This window comes from Cyprinus carpio, chromosome A10 (genome assembly GCF_018340385.1).
Source record: "Cyprinus carpio isolate SPL01 chromosome A10, ASM1834038v1, whole genome shotgun sequence".
Lineage (NCBI taxonomy): Eukaryota > Metazoa > Chordata > Actinopteri > Cypriniformes > Cyprinidae > Cyprinus > Cyprinus carpio.
In genome coordinates, this window is record NC_056581.1 from 7447334 (window position 1) to 7463606 (window position 16273).

Consider the following 16273-nt stretch of genomic DNA (forward strand, 5'->3'; position numbering starts at 1 on the left):
TAATTGGAAGTATTATAGTTTTGCTAAAATGCCATCAGGTTTATTCTTCACGTTTGCCTTTATGGTTCCAACATAGTCATTTATTTAATCGTCGGGGAATTCAGATAGGTCTAGAAAACAATACATGCCGTTGCTAAAATTCTCTTTAGTCATAAATATATAAACTTGATTTGCAATTCCTAATTTACACTCAGAGGGCCGCTGTTCGTCGACAAATGGAGGAGAAACTATGTATTTTACAGACCCACCCCCAGCTTCATATAATATCAGAAAGAAAGGAAGAAAAGCTACCATCTCAGAAATTATTTTCTTGCACGGATTTCCTGTAGAAAAATCGTCGGCGAGTACACAAATAAATCAAGTCAATACATTTTAATTTTATTTTAAAGGCTTAAAGGATACACGGATAGAGAATTGTTTTTTATTCGATCCTCGGTGTAATTGAGACAATGCCTGATGCAATGATAAGACGCTCGATGCTGTTTTTGACTCTTCTGGTCCAGACTGCGCGAGGACAAGTCAGTTACTCAATTCCTGAGGAAATGGCAAAAGGATCGATGGTGGGAAATATTGCGCAGGATTTGGGCTTGGATTTACAACGACTGAAATCAGGAAAAGCAAGAATTTACACAAGAGACAGTACGGAATACGTCGAACTGGACAGAAACACTGGATTGCTGCTTATTAGAGAGAAAATGGATCGCGAATCTCTTTGTGCAAAAACAACTCCGTGTGCTTTACATCTTCAAATGATTTTGGACAACCCGATGGAATTCTACACGATTACAATAGAAATCACTGATATAAATGATAACGCTCCGAGTTTCCAGAAAAAGGACTTTAGCTTTGAGATCAGCGAATCGGCGGTGGCGGGTGCTGGTTTTATGCTTGGGGGAGCTTTTGATGCGGATGTAGGAACAAATGATCTTCAAAGCTACTCGCTGAAACCGACTGATAAATTCCGGCTTGAATTGCACAATCAGGCAGACGGTAGTAAACACGTCGAGATGATTTTAGAAAAGCCACTTGATAGAGAAACACAAAGCTTGTTTGTTTTGTTGTTAGAAGCGTTTGATGGAGGCGATCCGGTGCTTTCTGGCACTGTACAGATACACATCACTGTGTTAGACAATAATGATAATGCTCCTGTTTTTACGCAAAAAGTATATAAAACCACCATAACAGAAAACGCACCAAAAGGTACTGTGTTAACAGTCGTGAGCGCGTCTGATGCAGACGAAGGATCCAACAGTGTAGTGACATACTACATATCTGACACAGTGAACAAAAATCTGGCCGACATGTTTCTTATTAATGAAAAAAGTGGTGAATTAATATTAAACGGCCATATTGACTATGAAAAGGTCAACCATTATGAACTTAATATTCAGGCAAAAGATCAAGGAGGACTCTCTAATGCATGCAAAGTCATCATCGATATTCTGGACATTAATGATAATTCCCCTAGTATTAATATAGTGTCTAGTTCTCATTCGGTATCTGAAGGGTCAAAGTCTGGCACTGTTATTGCAGTCCTAAATGTTGATGATCTTGATTCAGGTTCAAATGGTCAGGTTCAGTGCGTCTTACTCTTAAATGACGACATGTCTTTTTCTATTACTTCTCCGTCTAGCAGTTTCTTTAGCCTGCAAACAGAGCAGGAATTGGATAGAGAGCGAGAAGCTGAGTACAATATCAGTGTAATATGTACTGACGAGGGAGTGCCAGCGCTCTCCAGCAAGGTATCTCTTCGTGTGCAGATATCGGATGTTAATGACAATGCCCCTGTATTTGAGAAAAGTCACTATGAGGCCTGTGTGCTGGAGAATAACACACCTGGTCTCTCTATATTTACAGTTAAAGCCAGTGATGCTGACTGGAATCAGAATGCCCGTGTTTCTTATATTCTAGAAGACAGCACTGTTACCGGAGTCTCTGTCTCATCATATGTATCAGTTAATCCTGAGAGCGGACTGATTACAGCTGTGCGCTCTTTTGACTACGAACAGCTGAAAGATTTCCACTTCCGGGTAAAAGTGCAAGATGGAGGCTCTCCTCCGCTCAGCAGTAACGTGACAGTGAAAATTACTATTAAAGATCAGAATGACAACGCTCCTCAGATTCTGTATCCAGTACATTCTGGTGCTTCTGTGGTGGCTGAGATCGTGCCTCGTGCTGCAGAGGTTGGATATCTAGTCACTAAAGTGGTGGCTGTTGATGTGGACTCTGGACAGAATGCCTGGCTCTCCTATAAACTACAGAAAGCTACAGACAGAGCGCTGTTTGAAGTGGATTTACAGAATGGAGAAATAAGAACTGTGCGACAAGTGACTGAAAAAGATGCAGTCAAACAAAAAATGACTGTTGTTGTGGAGGATAACGGACAGCCCTCTCGCTCAGCTGTGGTCTCCATTAACGTGGCTCTGACTGACAGCTTTCCTGAAGTGCTGTCAGAGTTCACAGACTTTACGCACAAAAAACAATATGACGATAACCTGACGTTTTATTTAGTTCTCGCACTGGCCGCTGTTTCTTTCTTATTTATCACTTGTGTGGTTGTTATAATATCAGTAAAAATCTATAGATGGAGACAATCTCGCTTCTTATATCAGTCCAATCTGCCTGTTATCCCGTACTATCCACCGCATTACGCAGACACAGGAGTGACTGGAACTCTGCCGCACGGGTATAATTATGAAGTGTGCATGGCGACTGACTCGAGGAAGAGTGACTGTAAGTTTTCTACACTCGGTAGGCAGAATGTCTTAGTGGTGGACCCAAGTTTCGCTGAGACGATGCAGCACACAATCAAGGAAAATAACGGTTTGCAGAATGAATACCCGACATCGGTAAGAACAATATATTATTCTTCACAAAACAAACAAATAATAATAAAAAAAAAATCAAAATATTCAGTGGTGATAATTTGTAACATTATTAACATGATCTTCTTTATTATTTGTAGTTTTCATGCTAAAATATAAATTTTGATTACTTTCAGAGCCACATCTTGGACAGCGCCAGAGTGTAATCTTGACAGCTAAATAAATTAGATAGGAAACGGTCTAAAATTCTTTCCTTCCATTACTTGTTATGTATTATTATTATTATTATTATTATTATTATTATTATTATTATTATTATTATTGAAAAACTTACAAATCTATTTAATTAATTTATTTAATTTAAAAAAAAAAATTTAGTTTTTATTTAATATGTAAGTGCTCGGATTAGACTCACAGGGCCGCTGTTTATCAACGTAGAACTTTTGCCTGTGTGTATTTTAAACCCTGCCCCATCATCCCATATTCACAGTGAGAGAGGAAAGGAGGAAACGCTTCCAGATCACTCAATAATGTCTTGAAACAAATGCGACGTTTTGTACTTACTGGAATTAAAAGAACTTGGCTTTAATATTTTCTCTTTAAAAGACCTCACTTCGAAATCGCAAAGAACCTTTTTTTTTTATCTCTCTCTGTAGTTTGTTAGTAATATCGAGAAAAAAAGAAATGCATGGTGTCATGATGTGGTACTCGGTGTTGTTTTCCGTCGCCCTGCTTCATTCGGCACGAGGACAAGTCAGTTACTCAATTCCAGAAGAAATGGCTAAAGGCGCTATTGTGGGAAATATCGCACAAGATTTGGGCTTGGATTTACAACGGCTGAGGTCAGGAAAAGCGCGCATATATACGGGCGACAGTACTGAATATATTGGTCTCAATAAAGACACTGGTTTCCTGCTCATCAAAGAGAAAATGGATCGTGAATCTCTTTGTGCAAAAACTACCCCGTGCGCGTTGCACCTTCAGATGATTTTGGAAAACCCCATGGAATTATACACGATTACGGTTGAAATTACTGATATAAACGATAATCCACCCACTTTCCAGAAAAAGCGAATTGAGTTTGAAATCAGTGAATCCGCTGTAACGGGCGCGAGATTCTTGCTGCAGGGAGCCGTGGATGCGGACGTAGGAGTTAATGATCTTCAAAGCTATTCTCTTAAACCTACGGATAATTTTGTCCTTGAACTGCACAATCAGGCAAACGGTGATAAAAACGTCGAAATGGTTTTGCAAAGACCTCTTGATAGAGAAAAGAAAGGAGTGGTAATATTATTGCTAACCGCTTTTGACGGCGGTGATCCGCAGTTGTCTGGAATTGTTCAAATAGATGTTACTGTACTCGATGCTAATGATAATGCCCCTGTCTTTACGCAAAAGGTATATAAAGCCATTTTGACTGAAAATGCAGCGAAGGGGTATAAACTTATCACTGTCAGTGCCACTGACGCAGACGAAGGACCGTATGGTCATGTGACGTACTACATTGCAAGCAAAGAAGATATTGTGCGAAACATGTTTATTATTGATCAGCATAGTGGCGAGGTAACTTTAAACGGCCTTGTTGACTTTGAAAAAGCAAATCATTACGAGCTTGATGTCCAGGCTAAAGATCAAGGGGGCCTTTCTGATTCATGTAAGCTGATTATTAATGTGTTGGACATTAATGATAACAAACCAGTGATAAGCCTACTCTCCATGTCAAATTCTGTGTCTGAGGACTCCACACCCGGCACAGTTGTTGCTATGATGAAAGTAGATGATGCAGACTCAGGTGTGAATGGCCAGATTCATTGCATCATAAATGAGTATATTCCATTTGCTCTTACATCACCATCTAGCAATTTCATCAGCCTGCGTATAGAGCAGCAGCTGGACAGAGAGAGAGATGCTGAATACAATATCAGTGTCACATGCTCTGATCAGGGGGTGCCTGTGCGTTCTAGCAGCACCTCTCTGTTCTTACAGATATCGGATGTGAATGACAATGCTCCTGTATTTGAGAAAAGTCATTATGAGGCCTGTGTGCTGGAGAATAACACACCTGGTCTCTCTATATTTACCATTAAAGCCAGTGATACTGATTATAATCAAAATGCCCGTGCTTCTTATATTCTAGAAGACAGTACTGTTAACGGAGTCTCTGTCTCATCATATGTGTCAGTTCATCCTGACAGTGGACTGATTACAGCTGTGCGCTCTTTTGACTACGAACAGCTTAAAGATTTCCACTTCCGGGTAAAAGCGCAAGATGGAGGCTCTCCTCCACTCAGCAGTAACGTGACAGTGAAAATAATTATTCAAGATCAGAATGACAACGCTCCTCAGATTCTGTATCCAGTACAGACTGGTGCCTCTGTGGTGGCTGAGATTGTGCCTCGTGCTGCAGATGTTGGATATCTGGTCACCAAAGTGGTGGCTGTTGATGTGGACTCTGGACAGAATGCCTGGCTCTCCTATAAACTACAGAAAGCTACAGACAGAGCGCTGTTTGAAGTGGGTTTACAGAATGGAGAAATAAGAACTGTGCGACAAGTGACTGATAAAGATGCAGTCAAACAAAAACTCACTGTTGTTGTGGAGGATAACGGACAGCCTCGCTCAGCTGTGGTCTCAATTAACGTGGCTGTGGCTGACAGCTTTCCTGAAGTGCTGTCAGAGTTCACAGACTTTACACATGAAAAACAATATGATGACAACCTGACGTTTTATTTAATCTTGGCTCTCGCAGTGGTCTCCCTGCTCTTCATAGTCTCAATTATTTCAATAATTTCAGTGAAAATCTACAGATGGAGGCAGAATAAGCTATTTTATAAATCCGGGGCAAATCTACCTGTAATTCCATATTATCCTCCAGTCTATGCAGATGGCACATTACAGCATGTGTATAATTATGAAATGTGCGGAACCACTGATTCAAGGATGAGTGACATGAAGTTTGTCAGGCCCTACAGTCAGAACACACTGGTGAGCCAGAGTCGTATGGGGACAGTTCAGAGAGAAAAGAAGGAGCAGGAGGTTAATGACCTGACTTTAGAGGTGAGACCTTCTTTGACGCTCTAAAATCATCTCATCAGGCTTCACTTAAAAAGAGCCCATTGAGTATTTTAACACTTTTTGCTTTAATGTCTCAAACTGTTGTCATTTTCCCACCTTTATTTACTGTAGCTTAAAGTTGTTTTGAAATCTGTCTTCTCCCTAAAAAACTTGCAATAATCAGAAAAACAACACTGAACAAATGCATAAAATCAGATAGCAATAAATTCTCTCACAGTTCTGTTTAATAGGTCTATACATTGTGCCATTTTGTGCAGTCTTTGTTAGTCCAGTAGAAGTACACTAGAAATGTTTTTTTTTTTTTTGTTAGTCCAGTGGAAGTACACTAGAAATGTATTTCTATTTATTATTTTTATTTTAGGTGAATGTTTTGAGGAGATGTTATATATCAAGTTAGACAAGAGAATCTGCTGAATAAGTTATGTTATAAAAACTATGCTGATACTCGTACTATGTATCACTTGTTCTAGATATTATTATTATTATTATTATTATTATTACTAGATATTATTATTATTATTATTATTATTATTATTATTATTACTGGAATAAATATTAAAAACTGGTCTTCATTATTATATATATTATATATATATATATATATATATATATATATATATATATATATATATATATATATATATATTTTACACCATGTTACAAATGCTGCTTTCACCTCAGAAAGACGATGGTCATGTATGTTATTATTTCATCACTGTTAAAATTATTCCACTCAGAAATGAAAATTCTGTAATTATTGTTAACCCTCATACTCTGTAGTTTCCAAATCCATGTGACTTTCTTTTGTGGAGCTTAAAAGAAGACATTTTGAAAAAATGTCACTCGTTTTTTTTTTTTTTTTTTTATGCCCATACAATGAAAGTCAGTGGGCCGCATATTTGGTTACTAACATTCTTCAGAAAATATTATTTTATATTACATAAAAAAAGACATAAAAAAGAAAAGAAAAATAAATAAAAAAGAAAAAATTACAGGTTTGGTACCTACATGAGGATGAGTAAATTATTACAGAATTTCCATTTCTGGCTGAATATCCTTTTATTAATTAGTTAAACTAACTAGTTAAACTGTCTGCCCTGTTTAAGGTTCTCAGATTTATGAAGCATTTGTCACAATCCTCTTTGCCCTCTCACACTTTGCTCTTATAAGGTGTGGCATATTGTCAGAGTGCATAGCCTTTTATATGAAGTGTTTGACTGTTTTAAAGTTTAAGTCCTTGATAGTATATATATATATATATATATATATATATATAGATATATATATATATATATATATATATATATACACACATTTTTCATATTTTTTTTTCCTCCGTAGTACTGTATTTGGACTCTAAGTGCCGCTGTTCAACATATTAAGCAAGCGTGTGTTTTTATCCCTCCCCTTAACAAAACCCAAAGCAATGGCATAAATTTATACATCATCAACCGCTAACCCTGGATATTATATAACGTTTACCTTAGTTGCCAATTACTTTAACCCACATGAACACGGAATTTGTTGAAAACATATAATTCATCGCACATTTTTCTTTGAATGCCTCTGCTCGGTCTTTGTTGATCAAAAATGGAGTCGGAAGGAAAAGGCTGGCATTATGGATCACTATTCTTCTATACAGCGTGCGCGGTAGATTTATTTTCCCCTCGCGTGACCGGACAGATTCGTTATTCTATACCTGAGGAAATGCCAGTGGGATCATTTGTTGGAAATATTGCCTCGGACCTCGGACTTGAGCAGAAAAGACTGATTTCAGGAAAAGCGCGTGTTTTCACCGCGGACAGCAGTGATTACATTGGACTGGACAAGGAGAACGGACATCTGGTTGTTAAGAATAAAATAGACAGAGAAGAGCTATGCGAAGAGATATCTGCCTGTAGTGTGAGTTTTGATGTCATTTTTGAGAATCCGATGGAGCTTTATCGAGTTACGGTTGACATACAGGACATAAATGACAACAGCCCAGTGTTTCCGAAATCTCAAATTGAACAAGAAATTAGCGAATTAGCGGTTTTAGGTGCGCGATTTCCATTAGAGAGCGCAATAGATCCAGACGTGGGAGTGAACACGCTACAGAAATATACTCTTCAACCCACCGATCATTTTAAGCTTAATGTTCAGATTGGCGCTGGTGGTAACAAAAACGTCGAGATGGTTCTTCATTCTCCTCTCGATAGAGAAAAGAAAAAACTTCATAAGTTGATTTTAACTGCATTAGACGGAGGAAAACCACAGAGGTCCGCAACTGTGCAGATTAATATTATTGTTCTTGATGGAAATGATAATGCGCCCGTGTTTAGCCAGTCATCTTATAAAACATCAGTTGTTGAAAATGCTCCTAAAAGCACAATCGTTACTAGAGTCAGTGCGACCGATGCTGACGAGTCGCTTCACGAGCGCGGTAAAGTTAGTTTTAGGTTTGATATTCGTTGGATATTCGCCTAGGCTTGCTTTAGGGACCGTCTGCAAATATACCTCTCAGTACAGAACAAAGTCCAATAATTAATACAAATTATGTTTCCAACATCACAGTAAATGTCTTGTGGGCAAACTGACACAAAATATTTAGCCAATATGTCCCTACTAACAATATCTCCCTTACTGTATGTACAGTACAAACAAATTATTTTCTTTAAAAATTTACTATCATTCACCAAAAGTTTTTTGTTTTTGTTTTTATGTTAATGTTCCAAAGGTTGTACGACATTTGTAGTTACAAGACTGACTTACTATAGGTGAAATTTTGCCAATATCTCCCTTACTGTATGTACAGTAAATAATTATTCTTATAAAACAATTACTGTAAATCACCAAAAGGATTTTTTCATGTTCCAATGGTTGTAGAAAATCTGTATTTACAAGACTGAAATAGTACAGGTGAATTTTTGCCAATATCTCCCTTACTGTACGTACAGTACATAATAATTCTTTAAAAAAATGCTGTAAATCACCAAAAGGTTTTTTTTTTTTATGTTTCAAAGGTTGTAGTACACTTGTAGTTACAAGACTGACTTACTACAGGTGAATTTTTGCCAACATCTCCCTTACTGTACGTACAGTACACTCTTATTCTTAAAAAAACAATTACTGTAAATCACCAAAAGGGTTTTTTTTCCTGTTCCAAAGGTTGTAGTAAGTTTGTAGTTACAAGACTTACTTACTACAGGTGAAATTTTGCCATTATCTCCCTTACTGGTATGTACAGTATATAATAATTCTTTAAAAACAATTACTGTAAATCACCAAAAGGGTTTTTTTCATGTTACAAAGGTTGTAGTAAGTTTGTTTTTTTTCAAGACTGACTTACTACAGGTGAATGTTTGCCAATATCTCCCTTACTGTATGTACAGTATATAATAATTCTTTAAAAAAACAATTACTGTAAATCACCAAAAGGGTTTTTTTTCATGTTCCAAAGGTTGTAGTAAGTTTGTATTTACAAGACTGACTTACTACAGGTGAAAATTTGACAATATCTCCCTTACTGTACGTACAGTACATAATAATTCTTTTTAAAAAATACTGTAAATTACCAAAAGGGTTTTTTCATGTTACAAAGGTTGTAGTACACTAGTAGTTACAAGACTGACTTACTACAGGTGAAATTTTTGGCAATATCTCCCTTACTGTACGTACAGTACACTCTTATTCTTAAAAAACAATTACTGTAAATCACCAAAATTGTTTTTTTTCCTGTTCCAAAGGTTGTAGTATGTTTGTAGTTACAAGACTTACTTACTACAGGTAAAATTTTGCCAATATCTCCCTTACTGTACGTACAGTATATAATAATTATTTAAAAAAAATTACTGTAAATCCCCAAATGGGTTTTTTCATGTTCCAAAGGTTGTAGTAAGTTTGTTTTTTCAAGACTGACTTACTACAGGTAAATTTTTGCCAATATCCTCCCTCACTGTACGTACAGTACATAATAATTATTAAAAAAAATTCTGTAAATCACCAAAATGTTTTTATTTTTATGTTTCAAAGGTTGTAGTACACTTGTAGTTACAAGACTGACTTACTACAGGTGAAATGTTGCCAATATCTCCCTTACTGTACGTACAGTACACTCTTATTCTTAAAAAACAATTACTGTAAATCACCAAAATTGTTTTTTCATGTTCCAAAGGTTGTAGTACGTTTGTAGTTACAAGACTTACTTACTACGGGTTAATGTCTGCCAATATCTCCCTTACTGTATGTACAGTATATAATATTTCTTTAAAAACAATTACTGTAAATCACCTGTGCATGTGTTTACTTTTTAATGGTACATTTCTGTTTACTTTTGAAGATACAGTGTGAACAGTGCCAACGATGGTTCCATGCATGCTGCCCTTGGACTGTCTCAGGACAATATACTTGGAAAGGATGCCCAGTGGTATTGCACAATGTGTGTCTAGTTTAAAAAAGTAAGTCCAAAACTTAAATATTGGTAATGTGTTACAATATTGACATTTGAAAGGTAACTTAAACTTTGTGAAAAAGTATGTGTCATTTTGCACTTTAAGATTTGAAAAGGATGTTATAACGGTGAGAATGTGTTTTAATTTTTGAATTAAAAAAATAATCTTTTGTGTATTGTTTTTGTTTTATGTATCGATTAAGAAAATATGTTGTAGAAACAACAGCAGTTCCAATACCTACTCGTGGCTAATGTATTTACCAAACAAATATTCAGTAGTGACCAGTAGACAGTATACAGTATATAGAGTAAGTGTGGTAATGGCAAAATCTCACCTGTAGCAAGTCAGTCTTGTAACTACAAGTGTACTACAACCTTTGTAACATGAAAAAACCCTTTTGGTAATTTACAGTATTTTTTAAAAAGAATTATTATGTACTGTACGTACAGTAAGGGAGATATTGGCAAAATTTCACCTGTAGTAAGTCAGTCTTGAAAAAACAAACTTACTACAACCTTTGGAACATGAAAAAACCCTTTTGGTGATTTACAATAATTTTTTTTAAATAATTATTATATACTGTACATACAGTAAGGGAGATATTGTCAAAATTTCACCTGTAGTAAGTAAGTCTTGTAACTACAAACGTACTACAACCTTTGGAACATGAAAAAACAATTTTGGTGATTTACAGTAATTGTTTTTTTTTTAAGAATGAGTATGTACTGTACGTACAGTAAGGGAGATAATGGCAAAATTTTCACCTGTAGTAAGTAAGTCTTGTAACTACAAACTTACTACAACCTTTGGAACATGAAAAAACCCTTTTGGTGATTTAAAGTAATTGTTTTTAAAGAATTATTATGTACTGTACGTACAGTAAGGGAGATATTGGCAAAAATTCACCTGTAGTATTTCATTCTTGTAAATACAAATTTACTACAACCATTGGAACAGGAAAAAAAAAACAATTTTGGTGATTAACAGTAATTGTTTTTTAAGAATCAGTGTGTACTGTACGTACAGTAAGGGAGATGATGGCAAAATTTCACCTGTAGTAAGTCAGTCTTGAAAAAACAAACTTACTACAACCTTTGGAACAGGAAAAAACAATTTTGGTGATTTACAGTAATTGTTTTTTAATAATGAGTGTGTACTGTACGTACAGTAAGGGAGATAATGGCAAAATTTCACCTGTAGTAAGTAAGTCTTAAAAAACAAATTTACTACAACCTTTGGAACATGAAAAAACCCTTTTGGTGATTTACAGTAATTGTTTTTAAATAATTATTATATACTGTACATACAGTAAGGGAGGTAATGGCAAAATTTCACCTGTAGTAAGTAAGTCTTGTAACTACAAACGTACTACAACCTTTGGAACAGGATTTTTTTTTTTTGGTGATTTACAGTAATTGAATAATAAAAGAATGAGTGTGTACTGTACATACATTAAGGGAGATAATGGCAAAATTTCACCTGTAGTAAGTAAGTCTTGTAACTACAAACTTACTACAACCTTTGGAACATGAAAAAACCCTTTTGGTGATTTACAGTAATTGTTTTTAAAGAATTATTATATACTGTACATACAGTAAGGGAGATATTGTCAAAATTTCACCTGTAGTAAGTAAGTCTTGTAACTACAAACGTACTACAACCTTTGGAACAGGAAAAAAAAAAACATTTTGGTGATTTACAGTAATTGTTTTTTAAGAATGAGTGTGTACTGTACGTACAGTAAGGGAGATATTGGCAAAAATTCACCTGTAGTAAGTCAGTCTCGTAACTACAAGTGTACTACAACCTTTGAAACACATGAAAAAAAAACCTTTTGTTGACTTACAGCATTTTTTTTTAAGAATTATTATGTACTGTACTTATAGTAAGGGAGATATTGGCAAAAATTCACCTGTAGTAAGTCAGTCTTGAAAAAACAAACTTACTACAACCTTTGGAACATGAAAAAAAACCATTTTGGTGATTTACAGTAATTGTTTTTAAAGAATTATTATATACTGTACATACAGTGAGGGAGATATTGGCAAAAATTCACCTGTAGTAAGTCAGTCTTGAAAAAACAAACTTACTACAACCTTTGGAACATGAAAAACCCCTTTTGGTGATTTACAGTAATTGTTTTTAAATAATAATTATATACTGTACATACAGTAAGGGAGATAATGGCAAAATTTTACCTGTAGTAAGTAAGTCTTGTAACTACAAACGTACTACAACCTTTGGAACAGGAAAAAAACAATTTTGGTGATTTACAGTAATTGTTTTTTTTAAGAATGAGTGTGTACTGTACGTACATTAAGGGAGATAATGGCAAAATTTTACCTGTAGTAAGTAAGTCTTGTAACTACAAACTTACTACAACCTTTGGAACATGAAAAAACCCTTTTGGTGATTTTCAGTAATTGTTTTTAAATAATTATTATATACTATACATACAGTAAGGGAGATATTGTCAAAATTTCACCTATAGTAAGTAAGTCTTGTAACTACAAACGTACTACAACCTTTGGAACAGTAAAAAAAAAACATTTTGGTGATTTACAGTAATTGTTTTTTAAGAATAAGAGTGTACTGTACGTAGAGTAAGGGAGATATTGCAAAAATTAACCTGTAGTAAGTCAGTCTTGTAACTACAAGTGTACTACAACCTTTGAAACATGAAAAAAAACCTTTTTGTGATTTACAGCATTTTTTTAAGAGTTATTATGTACTGTACGTACAGTAAGGGAGATATTGGCAAAAATTCACCTGTAGTAAGTCAGTCTTGTAAATACAAACTTACTACAACCTTTGGAACATGAAAAAACCCTTTTGGTGATTTACAGTAATTGTTTTTAAAGAATCATTATATACAGTAAGGGAGATATTGTTAGTAGGGACATATTGGCTAAATATTTTGTGTCAGTTTGCCCACAAGACATTTACTGTAATGTTGGAAACATAATTTGTATTAATTATTGGACTTCGTTCTGTACTGAGAGGTATATTTGCAGACGGTCTGGGTAGGTCTGTTATAAAAACATCAAAACAAAATCAAACCTAAAACTAACTTTACCGCGCTCAAGTCACGGCATTCAATATTATTTTGAGCACGCGTCTTCTACGGTGAAAGCTTTGTTCTCCATCGATGCGGATTCTGGTGAGGTTAAAGTCATAGGTGATATAGATTATGAAAAACACAAGCAGTTTACAGTCAAAGTCAAAGCTAAAGATCACGGAGGTTTGACTGACTCGAGTGAGATAATTATTGACGTCACTGACGTAAACGATAACACGCCCAAAATTACAATAATGTCTTTTGCCAGTGCGGTATCTGAAGACGCATCACCTGGAACTGTTTTAGCAATGATAAATATTCAGGATCTGGATTCAGGTGACAACAGTAAAATTACATGTTCAATTGATATGAACTCTCCATTTAAAATCATATCCTCGTTAACTAATTATTACAACCTGGTGACATACTCAGAACTAGACAGGGAACAAACAGCAGAGTATAATATCACTATAACTGCTGTAGATGGGGGAAACCCACCTCTTTCCAATAAAGAGATTTTGAACCTAAAGATATCTGATGTGAATGATCACACACCTCAGTTTGAGCAGGAATCATATAATGCCTTTATAGCAGAAAATAACCTTCCATCTACAACTATTCTGACTGTTAAAGCAATCGACATGGACTGGGGGCCAAATGCAAAGGTTTCATATTTTCTTATTGATGGAGACTTGAACGGAGCACCTCTGGCATCTTACATCTCCATAAATTCAGAGAGTGGTGTGATCAGTGCAGAAAAATCATTTGATTATGAACAGCTGAAATCATTCAAAATGCAAGTGAAAGCTCAAGATGGGGGCTCTCCCCCTTTATCCAGCAACATGACTGTAAACATTATTATTCAAGATCAGAATGACAACGCTCCTCAGATTCTGTATCCAGTACAGACTGGTGCTTCTGTGGTGGCTGAGATTGTGCCTCGTGCTGCAGATGTTGGATATCTGGTCACTAAAGTGGTGGCTGTTGATGTGGACTCTGGACAGAATGCCTGGCTTTCCTATAAACTACAGAAAGCTAAAGACAGAGCGCTGTTTGAAGTGGGTTTACAGAATGGAGAAATAAGAACTGTGCGACAAGTGACTGATAAAGATGCAGTCAAACAAAAACTCACTGTTGTTGTGGAGGATAACGGACAGCCCTCTCGCTCAGCTGTGGTCTCAATTAACGTGGCTGTGGCTGACAGCTTTCCTGAAGTGCTGTCTGAATTTACAGACTTTATGCATGAAAAACAATATGACGACAAACTGACTTTTTATTTGATTTTGGCTCTCACAGTGGTCTCCCTGCTCTTCATAGTCTCAATTATATCAATCATTTCAGTGAAAATTTACAGATGGAGGCAGAACAAGATATTTTATAAATCCGGGGCAAATCTACCTGTAATTCCGTATTATCCTCCAGTCTACCCAGACGGCACATTACAGCATGTGTATAATTATGAAATGTGCGGAACCACTGATTCAAGGATGAGTGACATGAAGTTTGTAAGGCCCTACAGTCAGAACACACTGGTGAGCCAGAGTCGTATGGGGACAGTTCAGAGAGAAAAGGAGCAGGTTGATGACCTGACTTTAGAGGTAAGAGTCTCATAAGTGCTCATTGCAACAGCAGGAGTTTAAAGCTTGAAGTGCTGTACTGTACTTTTAGCTTTGGTTTTTTTTTTTTTTTTTTTTTTTTGAAGATAAAAAGCAAGTCATTTACTTTAGCTGGATTTGCCATAATAAATGCCACCTTTTTAAACTTTTCCCTGTGCTAGAGATTCCATGGAACTGCAGTTATGGACCAGTATGTCATGGTTCTGTAATACTGCAAATATTATTATGCCATTGCTGCTATTTTTGTGTTGTGATTTCTGCAAGTTTAAAACATTGAGATGTTTCTAGAAGGCATTTATTGATGCAGCATATGTGTAATTTTACCACATTTATCAGTTTTGAACATGCTACATCATCTGAAACACAATCAAAATTACTCTTTAGATCAAAGTACTGTCCATAGTCTGTGTCATACACAGGCATACATTTATGTCATCAACTATTTAGATTTATTATAGCCTGATATTACATCATGAAATCCCAGTTTTGGTGGGCTTTTTAATGAAAACCTTGTTGTTAGAAGATTGTGAAGATGAATGGAGTGTATAAAATAAGGATATCACATACTCAGTTTACCGCTTGGATTTCCTTTCACTCTCTTCCAAACAAATCTCTCTGTCCCTCAATGCTAACTAGAATCCCTGCACAGTGAGCTCTTGTGTGTTAGATTGAGAAATACTTGCTGCACTCTGATACAAACTGTCTGTATACGGGGGGTAAAAAACACACAGGGAATTACAAACCCTTGCTTCTATCCATGCATAAACAGTTACTTATCTTCTATGGAAAGTAACGGACTGAATGGGCTATTCCTCTGATGCTTTCTGCTTTGCTGTCACTACCATAATTGTGTTTTTAATATATCCAAATTTTAAATAATCAACCTTAATCCTCTTAAAGATTCATGATGAGCATCATAGGGTGATTTTACTGGTATTATAGCTGCTGAAGGTCTAGGTTACATTAAACTCTTACAGAAGATCGGAGTGGTGTCTCTGCAGTGAGTGTGCAGGCAGATATCTGAAACACCACTCAACATGAAATGTGTCACAGCTGAAGCATTAATCTTGTCTCTAAGGTCCACTGTCCATTTCTCATAAATATTACATTTATATTCAAACAGAAAAACAATCCCTTTATGGGCTTACCATATGCCAAAAAATGTATGTTTCCTAATTTAGTTACAGAAAAGTGTAAACTGTAAAACACATTCTTATAGTAAAATGCAACATTTCATTTACATTTAATCATTTAACATTTTAAAATTGG

General features: G+C 35.7%; 1 protein-coding gene across 22 annotated transcripts in view; it reads left to right on the forward strand.

Annotated features, from left to right (window-relative positions):
• Positions 1–16273, forward strand: part of LOC109063108 (protocadherin beta-16-like) — a 115153-nt gene that overhangs the window by 42504 nt on the left and 56376 nt on the right. For 2 of the 22 annotated variants that reach the window (XM_042764953.1, XM_042764960.1), the window contains exon 1: positions 3307–5882. The exons of 16 other annotated variants lie outside the window; for them this stretch is intronic. In XM_042764953.1, coding sequence (XP_042620887.1) covers positions 3510–5882 — 2373 coding nt within the window. In that variant the 5' untranslated portion in view covers positions 3307–3509. Of the gene's footprint in view, positions 1–60; positions 2850–3306; positions 5883–7285; positions 8307–13411; positions 14987–16273 lie in introns of those variants that run through there. 4 more of the 22 variants (XM_042764946.1, XM_042764957.1, XM_042764943.1 and 1 more) reach the window with 4 other exon arrangements.